Source organism: Ranitomeya variabilis, chromosome 7 (genome assembly GCF_051348905.1).
Source record: "Ranitomeya variabilis isolate aRanVar5 chromosome 7, aRanVar5.hap1, whole genome shotgun sequence".
NCBI lineage: Eukaryota > Metazoa > Chordata > Amphibia > Anura > Dendrobatidae > Ranitomeya > Ranitomeya variabilis.
In genome coordinates this window covers 212867332-212886501 of record NC_135238.1, presented here as the reverse complement: position 1 = coordinate 212886501, position 19170 = coordinate 212867332, and the positions used below count along the sequence as shown (strand labels likewise).

The 19170-nt window shown below is 40.0% G+C and overlaps 1 protein-coding gene across 1 annotated transcript in view; it reads right to left on the bottom strand.

Moving 5' to 3' along the window:
- Positions 1 to 12580, bottom strand: part of FAP (fibroblast activation protein alpha) — a 114250-nt gene extending 101670 nt beyond the window's left edge. Inside the window, exons 1-2 of the mRNA XM_077272828.1 lie at positions 12439 to 12580; positions 12128 to 12209 (exon numbers count right to left, since the gene is read on the bottom strand). Coding sequence (XP_077128943.1) covers positions 12128 to 12209; positions 12439 to 12444 — 88 coding nt within the window. The 5' untranslated portion in view covers positions 12445 to 12580. The remainder of the gene's footprint in view (positions 1 to 12127; positions 12210 to 12438) is intronic.
- Positions 12581 to 19170: the final 6590 nt, after the last annotated feature.

The window sequence follows — 19170 nt, the reverse complement described above, 5'->3', positions numbered from 1 at the left end:
GTGAGTGGTTGCTATGGGAAAGAAGGCCTGGTATGTTAAATGAAGCCTAATGTTTCTTATCTATTGAAAATCCAATTGTAATTGTCACTGCTGATTTGAGCTGTACTTGTATATGAGAAATTACTCTGAAGTGAATATATGAACTGAAAGGCATATGGAAGACATTAGTGTTACCCTCTGTGTCCTCTCACGTGCACACTGCTCAGCTACTGTCACTGAGATGAAATACAAGGCAGCTGAATCCATTACCCCTAACGCACTCTTGCGTGGACATGCTTAGTGTGAATATTTTCAGATACAATAGAAACAAATGGCAGTTTATAATTAACCCTTTCACTGTCATATACAACCAAACATATTGAAATTATGTGTAAAACTGTTTAACATTGGCCAAATTTTCCATAAAACTGGTCCTGTTTTTTAGTATTTCACTCTTAGGCTACATTCACACGTTCCACATATGTGCCCCTCAGAGCCGCGGGTGGAATCACGATCCACCTGCGGCTGTTAACAAGTTAAATGCTGCTGTCAATCTCTAGCATTTAACATGGTCGCGCCAGAAGTGCATCACAAATCGAGTCTATCGGCGCCACTGTCACATGTGATCAAAACATCGTATCTACCCCAAAATGGTAACAAAAACATCAGTTCGACGCACAAAAAATAAGCCCTCACCGAGCCCAAGAGCATGAAAAATGGAAACGCTACAGGTCTCGGAAAATGGCGCCATTTTTTTCTTTTGCAAATTTTTGAATTTTTTTCCACCACTTAAATAAAAAAGAACCTTTACATGTTTGGTATCTGCAAACTCGTAATGACCTGGAGAATCATGATAGCAGGTCAGTTTTAGCATTTAGTGAACATGGGAAACAAAAAACAAAAAAATTTGCAATTTCACTTTGAATTTTTTTCGCGTTTTAAAGTACAATATATGGTAAAATCAACAGAAAAAACTTGAAAAAACCACCGAGTGTGAACTTACCCAAAATGTACACGGATGAGACTTGTATAGGAGCCAGTCATAGTGTTCTATTAGTATTGGTTTTCTCATATTTTCCTTTTGAGCCTCTCAAGGGCCTGTGTGTAACTACAACCCTGTACCCATTATAGTTACGTCTCTGCTGAAATTACTCCTGACTTGGCAAATCAGAGGTACATTTAGGCTATGTGCACACTCTGCGGATTTTGCTGCGGATCCGCAGCGGATTGGGCGCTGCAGATTCACAGCAGTTTTCCATGCGTTTACAGTACCATGTAAACCTATGGAAAACAAAAGCCCCAGTGCACATGCTGCTGAAAAAACAGTGCCGATTTCCTGCGGATATACCAAAATCAGTCCGGAAAAATCCGCAAGACTTTCCGCAACGTGTGCACTTAGCCATACACTTGAAAGGGCTTGTCCATCTGCAGCCTATCCACCCTAATAATTAAATACAGATGAGCTGGAATACCAGACACAAACATAAACATGAGTGGTGCTGTTTTTAAAAAAAGAAAAAAAAGGACCTTATTTCTGGTCCAGGACAATTGCTTTAATTTGAATACTTTGAAGGTGTAAATATCTGGGAAAGAAACTATGCTAAAACTGATTTGGTCAATGTGATTACTCACAAGACAGCTTTCCGGGCTGTTAATGACAAATGTTATTATACAGACTATATTGCTGAGCATGAGCTGCATAAAGTACAGTCAAATGCAAGATACTGTATAGAGGAGAAATTAAGATTGCCTTCCAAATAGTAGCTGGAAGATTAACAGTCAAGGCACCAGCTTTATTGGTCGACTTGATATTTTTCAATGATGAGGCCACTTAGCCATTGTATAAAATGCTATATACAGGGGATATGTTTGAGCTAAATCATGTCTGCAAAGTATCAGCTGCCATTGGGTCTATAAATTGGGACAGGACTAATGGCCAAAGAGCCAAGATCCTTAAAGATTATAGTAAAAGGTGGTTTAGTAGTGGAGCGCCAGAAGGTAGACCCAGAGAGGGGAGAGGGAAGAAAAGGTGCAGAGTCCCCCCGCAGCTTCCAGCCGAACACCTCCAGTGGAGGACGCGATAGCAGGGAAAATGAAGATCGGTCTCATGAGCGCAGAAAGAAGACTCGAACACCAGGTTGTATTTGAACCACCAGTGGTTCAAATACAACCTGGTGTTCGAGTCTTCTTTCTGCGCTCCTGAAACCGATCTTCATTTTCCCTAAGATCCTAAAAGAGGTTGTCCAACTCCATAATGCTCTTTCAAGTGGATCGGTCAATAGATTTCATAGCACAGAAACATAGATTGTTAAATAGATCTCTTAGACTTGATGGGACTGGTGTATTTACTTTGTAAATCCATGTCAGAATGGTTGCATAATCCTGTTTGTAAATTTATTTCAATCTCTGCCCATCAGTCCTGATTGTCAACGTAAAGTGGTATAAATCACAAAAGGAGTTAAATTCACCATACCGATTCTCTGCCTTCCCATACCAACACATCCAATGGTTCCCCATCGGTCTCTGTTCACCCTAATCCCATCATGATGAATTAAACAACATGTGACCACTGCAGTCAATCGCTGACTGTAGAGCTGACTTGCCATCACCATTGAGATTACAGCTACCACTCATTGACCGTAGTACCCACATGTTGTGTTGACCAGTCATTGGTGGAGCTGTTTGAACAAAGACCTACTGGGAACCAATGAAGTATTGGTATTGGAAGACAGAGATTTACTAAGGTGAATTTTATGAATTTTACTATTTTCTACCAGTCTAAGCTGTTTTTAAATAACTTTATAGACAGAGGTTCAATTTTGTGTTTTAGTCCCATTTCTATTAAAAATAAAAGTCTTTTTTTGAAGACAACCAGTTTAGATGGCTTCCTATTTCATTAGAACAATATAACAGTAAAAAAAATATGTTTGCTTTCTTCCAACAAAGCCACTTTTGTCCATGTTCAAGTAAATTAGATTTCTTTTCAATACCAGGCACTGCGTGTTGGTGAGAGTGGCACTGTTTTTGAAAGAAAGCAAACATGTTTTTCTAATCTCAAACTGGCTTAACAAAATATTCCTAGAGCTTCCTTATTATTTTTGCTGAGACTAAGGATCCTGAAAGCTTCTCCTCTCGGAATTGAAATATATCAGGTACTGCAGAACCCGAACCAATGTGCCTGCACTCTTCTTGACCACAGAGCACAGGAATTACTCTATCTTCAGCACATTTTCTGAGGTCAAAGATGAATTCCTCCAGTAATACGAGTTTCCTAGAACAAATTGAATCTGCAGATTTCGACAGACTTACGAAAGGGCTGTCCTATTCAATGATTGACAGATTTTCCTGTCCAGTAGGCCCGAGGAAAACATATAAAAGATGTCAACCAGATGTTTATAAAAATATGACGTATGTCCTTGAGTTATTTTGTACTTCCTATCTACTCAAATTACATTCCCTTTTGTAAATTGGCATAATTGTTTCTTCTATACTCAAGTAAAATTTCATTAAAACGGCATTAAGTGGACATTGTGGACTGCCAGCACCTGGGCACGGCAATCATTCTGCTGCCCCTAGTCTGTGGACCTTTACCACTACCTGAGTCTCTACCTATGGAACTCCTTATTCCCCAAGCACATGTATTTTATTTTAAGAAAATACTCAAGTAATTATAGTTATCACTTTATTTTTTACTGAAATCTAACATATATTAAAAATAAAATTAATACAAATGATAAAGTTATACATTTTGATAACATTTATTTCACTCTATTTTTTTTTACATGTTTTGTGTTTTTATGTGACTATTTTATTAACCAAGTTCTAACCCTAACCCTAGCCCTAACCTTAGCACTCATTGCTGGTTTATCAAAATGCTTGCATTATGGAGTGTTAGATTGCTAGATTAAAGCTAGGTTCACACAGCCCCATTTTCTTTCATTGGAGAAGATCGGTCTGATTAGGCTAATCACACAATGATCAGATTATGATCAAAGTTTGAACAGAGTGTGATCTGATTCACAGACGCAAATCGTGCATGCTGCAATTTCTTCTTCATACAGACTCGATCCGAGAAAGAAAATGGAAATGTGCACGGCCTATAGAATAAGATTGGTCCAAGTGCGATTGGATGTTTTGTCGGATTGCACTCGGACCGAAAAAACGGTCGTCGGCGCCTGCTTCCAACAGTGGTTTCACATCGTCTTTTGGGAAGGTTTTGATCAATGTTTTAGAGCCAAAGCAGAAGTATTTGTAAAAGGAATGGTTAATATAAAGGAAAGATGTTTATTTCTCATTATTGCTCGATTCATTTCTGGCTTTGGCTCACAAAACTGCATCAAATAATTGTGTTTTCCCCCAAAAAAGTGTATGAAACGACCCTAAAATAATTACAAAAAGGATTATCAATACTTCCCTCTCTAGTATTGGCCATGGACAGTGAGTGACTCTACGCTCTACCAGCACTCCTAATGTGGGAGACCAAAAACATACAGTGTTAAGATGCCACAAAACTACCAAGGATGAGCAAGATCGAAACCCCAACAGGTTCAATTTGATGTTTGGGCTTTTTGTTTACGCAAATTGAGTTTTGACTAAATATATATTTCAAACTAAACATTGTGTAGGATGACTCTACCGAAAACTGGTAAAAAAAAATATTTCCGTAATTAAAATCATTACGCTGGTGGTTGCCACCACTCCTTACTGGAATATCTCCTGATACCTAAAATAGAAATGTTATAGAAAAATGTCAGTCAACAGATTTAATCAGGGCCCTTGCTGTCATTTGGCAGGCACCGTTGTAAACATCTGACATGCTTCATCATCGTCTAACCAGTGAACCTCTTCTTCACACCACTGTCAGTTTCCATGGTGATAGAATTTCCTTAGGAGCATCAAATATTCCCAACAATTCTGCCAAGGGACAACAACAGCCGTAGGTACATCTGGCCATATACACACAGAACATTTGGCAAAAAAGTCCAGTAATCAATATGTAAGTCGAAGGGTGTAGAGTAATTATAGGAGATGCAGAGGTATCAATCACACCCATATTCTGTAGGCTAAGGGAGGACGTTGCTTTAAATGTTGGACTGAGGTCCCGGGAACAATAAGTTATGCCGGTGCTCATGGCAAATATGTGCATCTACAGTAACAAGAGGATCGGTTATGATTTTTGGACATATTACTGCTACTGGAACTGGAACATCCATGTTTCCCTAAGATATGAGACATCTTGCAAACATCAGCATTTTTTTTCTAAACGGTGAAAGCTGAAAAATCTGATGCCTCGGTGATGCCATGTAATGATAGAGCCCTAGCCTAAGAGGAAGAGCTGGCATCCGTTCAATATGAGGATACATGTACACAAAGCATTTCCATATGGATACGATTGCAAAAATGGGGCAGAAATTAGCCATAACATGAATCGATATGGTGCAAATTTGAAATCTATAGTGCAATTCTGCTTAAACTTTAGATTTTCTATGTAGCATTTGCATGAGATATGGTACTATCTTATCGAAAGCACAGTAATTGTAATACAATGCCCCTTGTGCATATGTCCTTAGGGAGATCAGTGCCTGGAAATTAAAGGGGTAGTCCGGGACTTTAACATTGCTAGCCAATCCATAGGATAGGTCATCAATTTCTGATCAGTGGGGATACAAGCCCGGCACCCCACAGATCAGCTGTTCCTTTTGTCGGCGGTGACAAGAATTGCTCAGTTACGAAGCTGATCACAGTTTTTGTCGAAATAGTTTGTCGGAATAGGTTTAGACAGCAGAAAATCTGTAGAACATCTTCCCTGGAAGTGTTAAGACGTGGAGAGGTCAATATCAGTGATTTTAATGCATTAAGGTAGAATAGGGAGTTAATAGATCTATTTATTGTTAGTGTTTCTCTGCAGTGTCTCTACTCCACATATATAGCTTTACAGCACCTTATGTATACTCTGACTGCAGCACACACAAATAAACAGCACTCCTGAATACACAATATATAGAAACTCTGCTCTGCTGCATATACACACATCCAGCCCTGCTACATGTACACACAACTCTGCTTTTATATCCACACAGCTCTCCTACATGCACACACAGCTTTCCTACATACACATACAGCTCTCCTACATACACACACAGCCTACATACACACACAGCTCTCCTACATATACACACAGCTCTCCTTCATACACACACAACTTTCCTACATACACACAGCTCTCCTACATGCACACACAGCTCTCCTACATACACACAGCTCTCCTACATGCACACACAGCTCTCCTAATTACACACACAGCTCTCCTACATACACACAACTCTTCTACATTCACACACAACTCTCCTACATACACACAGCTCTCCTACATGCACACAGCTCTCCTACATACACACACAGCCTACATACACACACAGCTCTCCTATATACACACACAGCTCTCCTACATGCACACAGCTCTCCTACATACACACACAGCCTACATACACACACAGCTCTCCTACATATACACACAGCTCTCCTTCATACACACACAACTTTCCTACATACACACAGCTCTCCTAATTACACACACAGCTCTCCTACATACACACACAGCTCTCCTATATACACACACAGCTTTCCTATATACACACACAGCTCTCCTACATACACACACAGCTCTCCTTCATACACACACAACTCTCCTAAATACACACACAACTCTCCTAAATACACACACAGCTCTCCTACATACACACAGCTCTCCTACATGCACACAGCTCTCCTACATACACACACAGCCTACATACACACACAGCTCTCCTACATACACACACAACTCTCCTAAATACACACAGCTCTCCTACATACACACACAGCTCTCCTACATACACACACAGCTCTCCTACATACACACACAGCTCTCCTACATACACACACAGCTCTCCTACATACACACACAGCTCTCGTACATACACACACAACTCTCCTACATACACACACAACTCTCCTTCATACACACACAACTCTCCTAAATACACACAGCTCTCCTACATACACACACAGCTCTCGTACATACACACACAACTCTCCTACATACACACACAACTCTCCTTCATACACACACAACTCTCCTTCATACACACACAACTCTCCTACATACACACACAGCTCTCGTACATACACACACAACTCTCCTACATACACACACAACTCTCCTTCATACACACACAACTCTCCTAAATACACACAGCTCTCCTACATACACACACAGCTCTCCTACATACACACACAACTCTCCTACATACACACACAGCTTTCCTACATACACAAACAGCTCTCCTTCATACACACACAACTCTCCTACATACAAACAAAGATCTGCTACATCATTCACACACACTTCTGCTGCAGCCTTTAACACTTTATACACTACCACATTTTGAAGTTTCTTCTAGTTAGGTACCAGGTGGGGAGTATTCCAATTGCTTTTGTCATGCGCGCGCAGCTATTAAATGTGAACAAGTCAAAATGGCTTCCTTCACAATTTTTAGCAGTGTTTTTTGGCTTTTAAAAATACTATGCGCTTCATGATTTTTGCTATACTTTTTTGTGGCTTTTTTAGATTTTTGTTTTGCATAATCTAAACTTGAAATGTATTTTAAATGAATATCAAATGCAATAAAAACACATAAAATGTAACTAAAAAAGCCTCACAAAAATACATTGTGCCTGACACATCAAGACTGGCATTGTTCATGCTGGTTTTGATGAGGAAATGGCCTGGAGTCAGACACTCCTGATTCATAAACGTACTATAATTAAGGGCCTTTGTTGTGACAGGTTCTTGACAGTTTTTAATGTTTTCTACATGGATCCCGTTGTTTTAATTAATTTAAATTAAAGGACTTTTTATTTTACTGGATGGTCACGGCGAACCTTTCCTCCCTTTGTGGTTTTTGCTTATGTTTTTTGCTCCAAATTAATCAAAATGGCATATATAATTGTCCCTTTTTCTTATTTTAACAGGTTTTTATTTTTCTCATCATTGAGAAAGCTCACACGTTTTCAAAATGTCACAAAAAATGTGCCAAAATAACTGGCACAAAAACCACTCCAGAGACCAAACTGGACTAGAGTTACTCCAAATTTTGCGAGTTTTTAAAGAAGTCACATTTTGTGAACCTGTCTAAAACATCTGGAAAAACCAAATTGACATAAAAATCTGAAAATGAGCTAAACCACCAAAGACAACTTGAAAAAAGCGCTAATCATTTTATGAAGTTCTCACGAATAAAAAAGTCACAAAGAACCCACCAAAAACCAAGAAGCCCACCAAAAACCTGCCGGAAAAGCTATGATGAATATGGGCCTAAACTTTCCATCATTTATTCAGTAAATGTTCTCCATAGTTCACACTCTGTGATTAATGGCCCTTTAGCTACATTAGTAAGAATTTCCTGCTATGACATCAGAAGTTATGAGTGACGTCCTAGTGAGGACAAAATCCTGTAGTCAGGGCACTGAAGGATAAGTAGATGATTTCATCACTATTAATAGTGGAAAGGAAATAGAGATATTGTGCATCCTATATATATACCATATATATATATGTATATGAAACATTTTAAACACTAATCTATTGTATGCATTTGAATCAGGTTTGCCCTCCGCCCAGAAACCACAAGTTCTGATTTTCCCCATAATCATTAACATAAGGCTTAAAGTAAAATGCCTTTTGGGAAAACTCCAACATTTTTATGAGCTGAACAAACCTTGGCTACAGAAAAGAGCCTGTAAAACTATTTTGTGCAGCCAGTAAGAAAAAGATAGAAAAAAAGTAAAAGTATTAAGTTTAATTCTTATTTTATGAATGGGTACATAGAGTAGTTCACGAATGGACTATAATGGTGCCCTCTTCTGGAGTTGGTTCACACCACCACATCCCTAACAGCTTTGGACAAGAAGACTCCTTTCCACCATTCTTGGGGCAATTTCTGAACATTATTTTCCATTCTCACGAGCATAATGATTCCATGTACCTGTCCTTTCCAAAGTACCATCATCCAATTATCCAGGTCACTGGAGGACACAGACCTAAAAGGTCCCATGTGCAAGAACAGTACACGGGCCCTTTGCTGTTCAATAGTTCAATATAATATACAATCGCATCTATTTTACAGGTAGAAATGTGCCCCCTTACCTCTAACTGGTTGCACCAATGATATGCCCACTCCTGATACTAGTTTGTCCCTGTTAGAATATATACAATACAAATATTTCCAGGTCAGGACCTCCCCGGGAGCAGAGACTTGTTACCGATGCATCATTAGCCTCTGATGATACTGGGGTAGGCTAAACTAGACCCATAGTGTCAACCAGATCTTCATTCTAAAAGTGGATATTCAGATGGGAAAATTCTTTACATGGATCTCCCAATGTCTTACCTAGCTGCATGCAATTTAATATTCATCTGAAAAAGAAACGAACATTCCCCATCTGGCAATAGCAGCAGATCAAAGTGGTTCTAGTCTCAGGACTCAGTATACAGCTGTTACTTAGAGACAAATGAAAAATCTTATAAGGTGACCATCAACTTCAGATCACCTACAACCAACTCTCCAATACACATGAATGCTGGGCCGCATGAGTGTTCAAGTGTTTTAAATGGGAAGAGAGCAGTACACTTCTGCCAGACATCTCTGGTGCCAGCTTTTTTCCTGACAGATCAAAAAGATCGGGGGTCAAGATCCAACAAACCCCATCCTTCTTTCCTCTTACAGATAAGAGTCGAAAAAATACTCATTACAAAAGATAGGTGGCCTCGCCTAAAACAGCAGGTCAGATAACTTTTCTCTAATGTGTGTGGGCCCTTTAGCATCTCAAAACAGACATCATGACCACATCAATGATCTACTAAGCAGTAGTGTAGCTACCAGGAGAGCAGAGGGTGCGGTCACCCCGGGCCCCATGCTCGGAGCGACCACCACTTGGCGCCCACCCAGCGCTATACTACCCTTAACTATATCGAAGTAAACATTGCGCCAATATGGTTAAGCCAGGGTTGCACAGCATGCGGCTTGGTGCCGGCTCCCTTTTCCATGTGGTCAGATGTATTCCTGACTTAGATGTGAATACAACTGAGCAACACTGAAGTGCTGGGAGGTAGGGGAGTGCTCATCATCTCCTCGCACAGACATGCAGTGGAGTGATGTGGTCGCACACTGCTGATCTCATCACTCTGCTGCTGTGATCACTGAGCCACATAGGTGGCTAGGACGGGTTGTGCTTGTATATTATGGGGTAGTGGGGAAATCTGAGAGGGAGCAGCATGGGGGTTTGTGTACCATATGGAGAACAGTTGGGACAGTATGTAGAGGAGGGAGCATAGAGGACAATATATAAGAGTGGGGTGGACCATTTGGAGAAGTGAGGACATTATAGAGAGGTGTAGGACCAAATGGAGAAATGGGAGCGTGGGGGGACCATATGGAGAAGTGGGTGTTCAATATGAAGAAGATGAAGAAATGGGGTGACAGTATGGAGAGAACAGGATGAAGAATTGGGAGCATCTGAGGACAATATGGAGAAGTGGGAGTGTGGTTGGATTGTATGGAGAAATTGGGGCACAATATGGAGAAGTGGGGGATCATATGGAGAAGTGGGGGACATTATGGAGAGGTGGGGGGTACTGTATTGAGAAATGGAAGCATGGGTGGTGGGTGGACCGTAAGGAGGAATGGGTGTACAATATAAAGAAGTAGGCGGACAGTATGGAGAGGTGGGAGCACAGGAGACAATATGGAGAAATAGGGGTACAGTATGGAGAATTGAGAGCGTGTGGGGGCCATATTGAGAAGTGGAAGTATGAGGGAATCATAGGGAAAAGTAGGGGAGCAGTATGTAGAGATGGGAGCGTGGGGGAAAAATATGGAGAGGTGAGATGGTGGGGGACAATATGGAGAAGTGGGGGCACAGTATGGAGAAGTTAGATTCTTGTATTTACAGTGGATCTGGTAATGGATTCATGTACTGACCATGGTCCTGATCATGTACAAACATACCAATCCATAATTGATCAGATGTCATCACCTGGCTGAGGCAGTCACCTTTCTGCCACTGGTTCCCTACTGTGGCTGTCACCCATGCTGCCGAAGTGGGAAAGGTAAGTGCCTTAAGGAGCCAAAGGTTATAGGGACTTTTATTGTATATGAGGGATGTTAGTGAAGGCACAGTATCATATGGGAAGTATGAAGAGGAAGAAAAGTGTGGTTCTACTGCTGTATTCATCTACTGATGGTAGCTCTGGCACTGCATAAATTTACCAATAGTGGTTCTGGTGCTGTATTCATGTACTGACTGTGGTTCTCGTGCAGCATTCATGTACCGATGGTTGTTCTGTGTATAGGGGAGCTCTGGCGTGTCAGTAGGATGGATGAAGCGTTTCTGCAGGTTGGGTATATACGAGGACGTTGCTGGAAAGCTACATCTGTGGGGCTGAGTATTGTCACTAGATAAATCATATGCAAATCAACATGATGCACTGCAAACCTTAATAAATTTTGCAGGTTTTTCAACAAATATACCAGAAAAAGTATGCATTTCATATTCATATTTTTGTAGATTTGTCCCAGCATGTAAATGTAGAACATTGCCCTTTAGGACCCAGATGCTTCATACTTCTTAGTATGACCTATTTATGACTGGCTTCCAGCAAAGTATCGACTTACTGTAATGTTGTGAAAGTTGTCTATACAAATTAGGATCCCTTCAGCTGCTAGCTATCAAGGGGCTGTCTGGCTCCTTTTGATGTGAACTCTTTTGGAGAAGGGATTGGTCGTTTTCACAGCTGATTCTATTGTGTTCTCCCCAAAAGTGACGACAGAAGAATATGGGAACTCCCAGCATCATAGGAATTAATATGCACATAGCCAAGCCAAACGTTAAAAAACAGAGGACATGGTGCCGAAAACATTTTACGACTGAAATGATCTAGTATATAGTGAGTTTAGTTTATTTCTGTTATTATTATTATGTTTTTTAAGAATAACATTTATAAATAATATAATAATATGAATAATAGAGAAAATAATAAAAATAATAATTGTCCATCCATCTATCTATTTATCTGTAAAATTTGGCAAATAATATAAAATCTACTCACCGGATTTAAGAAGTACAATCATTATGACAGGTATTAAAAGAACAATGGCTGCAACTATGACAAGAATTACTTTTAATTGAGGCTGCAAAAAGAAAACATAAAATCAGGAAACAAGACAATAAACAAAGTAGCTAAAAACAGAAGAATTCCGCTATCTTCCATTGATTACGATGATACAGTGACCGCCAGAAAGATGTATTAATATATTTTAAAAAATCTAAAATTCTATAATCAATTTAAAATGTTTAAACATTATCAAATAATAAAGATGGTAATTTCTAAAATAAAAGGCTGCGTCTTCAGGAACTCACCTTCATCCTTACTAGAAATATAGGAAACTAAGAGAAAGCTGCTGAGAATTGCTTCTGAATGGTTGTGAAGTGCCAACGTGCAGGAAGTTTCCTTAGGAATCACAATTCCTCCAAAACACTGTTGATTTTGCTCAATACTTTGAAACTTTTGGCAACCTTTGGAGATTTAAAAAAAAAAAAAAAAGAAATTGAAAACAGATTTTATGGGCGTATTTTTGCTTTTGGGAATAACAGTGGGTGGCTCCAAACCTCATGGTCCAGCAGAAATTGAGCTAAACTTACCATCCACCTATGACTCAACAACTTCATATAGAAAAATGTGCAAACAGGTCAAATCTACCAGAAAGTAATTAAAATCTGCTACAATAAGTTACTTTAAAAGGTAACAGAGTGATCTCAGGAACAGCAACGGATAGAAGTTTAGTAGAAAAAAAAAGTTTGTGTCTGTTTCTTTTTATGATTCATTTCCTGCAGAAAAAAAAACAGAACTGCATGTCACAAGATACGGCAAAGTAATAAGCGCAGTAAGCACGCCGGATAGTTAAGGTCACATAACACATGGGATGTATAGACAGGCACACTTTGTTTCCTATAATTTTGGGGTTGTGTTTAGGTGAGACATGCAATGCATTGATTTTTTTTTTTGTGCACCATTAATGGGATTTTCTGGGCTTAAAATATTGTTTCCCTATTCTGTAAACAGTGAACAGCTCAGCTCCGTTAACTGTATATCGGCCATCCTCGGGTACTGTAGCTCAGCTCCGTTCACTGTATATCGGCCATCCTCGGGTACTGTAGCTCAGCTCTGTTCACTGCGTAGTGGCCATCCTCGGGTACTGTAGCTCAGCTCCGTTCACTGTGTAGTGGCCATCCTCGGGTACTGTAGCTCAGCTCCGTTCACTGTGTAGCGGCCATCCTCGGGTACTGTAGCTCAGCTCCGTTCACTGTGTAGCGGCCATCCTCGGGTACTGTAGCTCAGCGTTCACTGTGTAGTGGCCATCCTCGGGTACTGTAGCTCCGCTCCGTTCACTGTGTAGCGGCCATCCTCGGGTACTGTAGCTCCGCTCCGTTCACTGTGTAGCGGCCATCCTCGGGTACTGTAGCTCAGCTCCGTTCACTGTGTAGTGGCCATCCTCGGGGTACTGTAGCTCAGCTCATGCTGAAGTGAATAGTAGATGAGTGGCAGCACATGGACAAAGCCACTACATAGTGAACGGAGGTGCACTAAGTTAATTGTTTGCATCCAACCTTCAGCGGGGCTGATTATGGCTGATGGGAGGGGTTGCTGGGTATCGGACCCCCACAGATCTAATCTGAAGCTGAGATATGTCTATCACCACTGAAAAAATAATCATTGATCACCTTTTCTCACTACAGTATTGTACTGTTCCTTTATTACAGATACTGAATATTTCTAAATAAATTTACAACTGGGTATTACCATTCCCATTGACAATGTGACATGCCTCTATAGGCTTGGACTGGCCCACAGGAGAACAGGAGAATTCTCTGGTGGGCCCCTGTGCAGTAGTAGGCCACCACCCTCTTATATGAGCAGTACTTGGCACAATACACTTGATTCGTCATATAGAGACAAAGAAAACTTCTTATTCATTTAACAATCGACCCAAATTATCGCTATACAATTTTATGAATGAGGATAAAGTCAGGGGGTTGGACCAGATGACCCAGGAGGTCCCTTCCAACTCTACCCATTCTATGATTCTATATTTACATGTGGCTGAAAAGTGGGGCCCTGGAATTGATGTTACTGGTGGGCTACTGGCATCCCAGTCCAACAATGTGCCTTTATATAGTCTGGCAGTCTCAGCACGGATTCATCAGTGTTGGAGTCTGTAGGTACACACTCCCTACTGGTAACACCCTATTGTCAATTTACGCATAAATTTCTGGAAGGAATAGCATTATTAACCGGAGGAAATTCTCAAATAATACAGGTAATATATAGAGTGAATATAGCTGTGCTCAGTTTTTTGATTACATACAACTGCCAAAGGGGCTAAATACAGCGGATCTTTGGGGATGCCGGGTGTCTGATCCCCCTTGGATCTGATATTGGTGACCTATGCCAAGCATATTTTTTTTATTACACTTACTAATTAGCGCCATTAATTTCCACATTATCATCACTGTCCCCATGGGGGCTCACAATTAAATTTCATATCAGTACATCTTTGGAGTGTGGGAGGAAACCGGAGTATGGTGAGAAAACCCATACAAACACGAGGAGAACATACAAACTCCTTGATGATGTTGTCCTTGGTGGGATTTGAAGCCAAGACCCCATTGCTACAAGGAAACAATGATAACCACTGAGCACTCCAGAGTTTTACCGATTTGCCTCAAACATAAATGTTTTGAAATATTCTCATCAACAGACCCTTTATAAGGCTGATGATACATACAAAAATCAATATAGTGAGTACTAGTGATGAGCGAATATACTCGTTACTCGACATTTCCCGAGCATGCTCGGGTGTCGTCCGAGTATTTTTTAGTGCTCGGAGGTTTAGTTTTTATCGCCTCAGCTGAATGATTTACATCTGTTAGCCAGCATAAGTACATGTGGGGGTTGCCTGGTTGCTATGGAATCCCCACATGTAATCAAGCTGGCTAGTAGCTGTAAATCATCCAGCTGCGGAGAAAAAAACTAAATCTCCGAGCACTAAAAAATACTCGGAGGACCCCAAGCGTGCTCGGGAAATGTCGAGTAATGAGTATATTCGCTCATCACTAGTGAGTACATACATATGTATAAATTTCCAGAAAAAAAGACAATTTACAAAAAGTACAAAAGGTTCAGAACATATATTGTAAGCATGATCAGTATACCAGTTTATTTCGTGCTAAGATATATGAAGTTAAACAAGATACTTAAAACATCCCAAGGTACAAGAGAAATGTCAGGAAGGCCAAATATAAGTAAACTCCATTTCTTGCAGTGTATAAAAAGGTGATGGGCTCCTAGAGAATATCGAGTTCTACTGCACAATGCAAATGGATCATGAACGGAAGAGTAGGAAATGCAAAGCTTACTAATTACTAATGTATTTGTTAAAGCAAAGGTAATTGAGGATGAAATATATATATATACCAGGGTGCGTCAAGAGGTCCCGTTGAGAAGGTGCTAAGGGAGGTGTCCTTTGTGTTATGGACCACCAGTGGAATGGAGGCATAAATCATCAGTCATAAAAAAAACACTGCCTACTAGGGGGGTAAATATAAATGAGCGTCAGTTTGTCCAGAAGATATTTTATGTTTGACGGACATCCAATATAGTCCAACCTGGACGTGCTCGGATGACGTGTTATCAGAGCATGCTCAGGTGTTATTCGAGTATCTCGGATTTGCAGGAATAATATGCTCGAGTCCCCGCGGCTCCATGATTCGCAGCTGTTACAGCCTGAACACATGCAAGGATTGCCTGGTTGTTAAGGAATCGATATCAAAGTCCTGGACAACCTCTTTATATTGGAATATCTCATTACAGTATTGGAAAATGTGTTTTCTACTCCAACCCATCACAGTCCTCATTCTAATGCATGGGGTCATCACAATCCAATCAAGAGCTGTAAAAATGGTATTCTGGACTATTTGGCTTGGAGCAAGCATATAGAGTATTAAAACACAAATAATCTGACTGTGAGACGGGAGAGAGTTTTCACTTTTTATCCTTTTAAATGTATTAAGACTAGGGAACGTATAGAATATTCAATAAATATATAGTATTTGGAATAAAAGACAATTAAGTTAGGAAACAGTTATTTTTGGTAAAACAATTTTTTTTTTTTTGACAATGTGAAAATTGATCTGGTCATGTAGGGCAGAAAACCATCTGTTTTTAAATAAGGCATCTGCCTGGTCTTCTATTCTCAACACATGTGCATCAGCAGCGCTGGAATCCTATGTTTATTAGTTTCATTATTAATATCATTCATTTTTCATCACCTATTTTCTTTAAGTCTGTTGTTTTATAATTTTATTTACAAAAGAATTACATATCAGATGTTCTTTAATTTATAGATTGATGAAGGAAAATAACTGTTTTTTTCCGCGCTGCTGGTGGACTGATGAAAAGGATCCAGAATACACAGAAACTGTAATATTGTGGTTTTATTATCGGCACTTTTGAAGTTGACACACTTCTTCTTCAGGATAAAACCACATGTAGACACAATAACAGACAAACAGCTTTAAAGGAGGGGTATTGGAATAAAGGCGCCAAAGAGGCACAAGATGTGTCAAAGCTCGCCTCTCAACTGTTATAACAAAAAAACGAATAAAAATACCCAAGAATAAAAATACAACCATATGCAGGAGAATTTATATAGAACGGAACCAATTATGATTTGTGGTGTTTGCAGGAAAAATTATTATATGTATTTATAGTGATGAGCGAGCATCCTTGGATACCGTGTTATCTGAGCACGCTCGTGTATTATTCGAGTATCTTTGGCATGCTCAGATAATATGGTCGAGTCCCCGCGGCTGCATTTCTTATGGCTGTTAGACACCCGCAACACATGCAGGGATTTCCTAATAAACAGGTAATTCCCGCATGTGTTGAGGCTGTCTAACAGCTGCAAATCATGCAGCCGTGGGGACTAGAACATGTTATATCAGCACATCCGAGATACACGAATAACACCTGAGCGTGCTAACACAATATCCGAGGACACTTGCTGATCACTATTTATTTTGCATAGTGTTATGGTAAAAATAAAAATACATTGTAAATATATAAACTAATGGATTTGAACTGATGCTTTTGGGATTCCGATGTCTGAGCGATGCTGCTGAGTGAGCCATGAACGATGAATGCGACAAGAACTGGATTCTAAAACAACAGAAATAATAATAAAATAAATAATTCAATTTAAACTTTCACTTTTTTCCGCCACTATTATTCCACCCTGGCACAACACTCTCCAGTCACTACAAATATTAACACTGGATAATCCCACAAGTACCAGTCTGAATCCCATCTCTGCTCTGGTAATAAAACAAATTTGTTTTTCACTCAAAGATATATATATATATTTTTTTTTTAAATAAATTATAACAAAAGAATCTCCACCACCATTACCTATAATTTTATTTTTATTTTTTAACCTTATAATCAGGCTATTTTACATATTTCCTCTAAACCTTCTGTGATAATTGCAGAACTCAGTGCTGGGAGACACAGGGTCTGTGGTCTTTCGCCCCATCCCCCTTACCCCCTGGAGAGAGCTTCAAAGGCCTGTTTAATTAAAGAAAAATATTGGTCTTGGGGAATCCCAAGGGTGGGGGCTGAGTGGTATGGAGCAAGTATTCCTGGGCCAAACTACATCTGATAGAGAATCTCATCAGATATCAAAATGATATTAATTAGATACCACTTTCCCTTATCTCACCTCAATGCATTTCGCTTCACAAGTGCTGATTGTTTTAGAATCCAAAGCTTGTTACATTCATCTTCCATGGTTCACTCAACAGCATCACTCACAGATACCGGAATCCCCAAAACAACCCTTTGAATGCATTAGCTCAGATAAGTACAGTATATTTTTATTTTTATCCAAATATTAAACAAAATAAATAAATAAAATATTTTTTTTGCTTCAAACATGACAAATCACAATTGGTTCCATTTTATATAAATTCTCGTACATACGGTTGTATTTGTATTCTTGGATATTTGTACTCGCTTTGTTTTGTTATAACCGTTAATAAGTGAAGTTTGACAAGTCATGTGCCTCTTTGGCGCCTTTATTCGAATATCACTCCTTCAAAGCTGTTTGCCTGTTAATGTCTGTACACGTGGGTATGTCCCGAAGAAGGAGTGTGTCAACTTCAAAACTTAATAAAACCGCCATATGACAGTTCCTGTGTATCCTGGATCCTTTCCATTAGGCTGGGGTCACACTTGCGAGTGTAATGCAAGAAACTCGCATCAATACCCGGCACTGCCGCCGGCACTCGAGACCGGAGTGTGCGGCTACATAGAAATACATGCAGCCATATGCTCCGGTCCGAGTGCCGGCGGCAGTGCCAGGTATTGATGCATCACACTCACAAGTGTGGCCCCGTCCTTAGTCTACCACCAGCAGGAAAAATCCACTCATTATCCTTCAGCATTCTAATTCTGGTCTGGAGACCTGTAGATCTGCAGCAGCTGACGACCTCCAATTCTTCAAAATAGTTGTGTATTGCACAACAGCACCTGGTTAGAAAATTTACCCATTTATAATTTTTTGCGATCAGATAGCACCCTATTGCTCCCCATCTCCGCAACTTTATTTATAAATGAAAAAAGGAGAATTCTTAATATTGACGAGATGGTAATCACTCTTTGGTTTGAGAAGGAATAATATATTGGTCAGTCTCTGAAATTTAAAGAAATCTTTTCATCTGTTTCATGCTGCCCTAACAACGAGCAGCATCAATCAGACACCGGCTCCCGCATTAGAAACATCTATATTTTATTTCAGACAAAAACAAGAATTGAAAGTGCTGCCAGGGACAAGATGACTAGTCTAAGAAGGCATGTGCTTGTTGGCTTCTCCCCGCCTGCTCAGGGTGATTGACAGGTGTCTTTCCATGAACACACTGACTGATGAGTGTAGCTGACTGCCTCTTGGACTAGTCACCTTGTACACTTCAGTGTTTCAGAGCAAAACAGATATGTTTGCAATGCAGGAGCCGTTCTGATTCATGTTTTCCATGGTT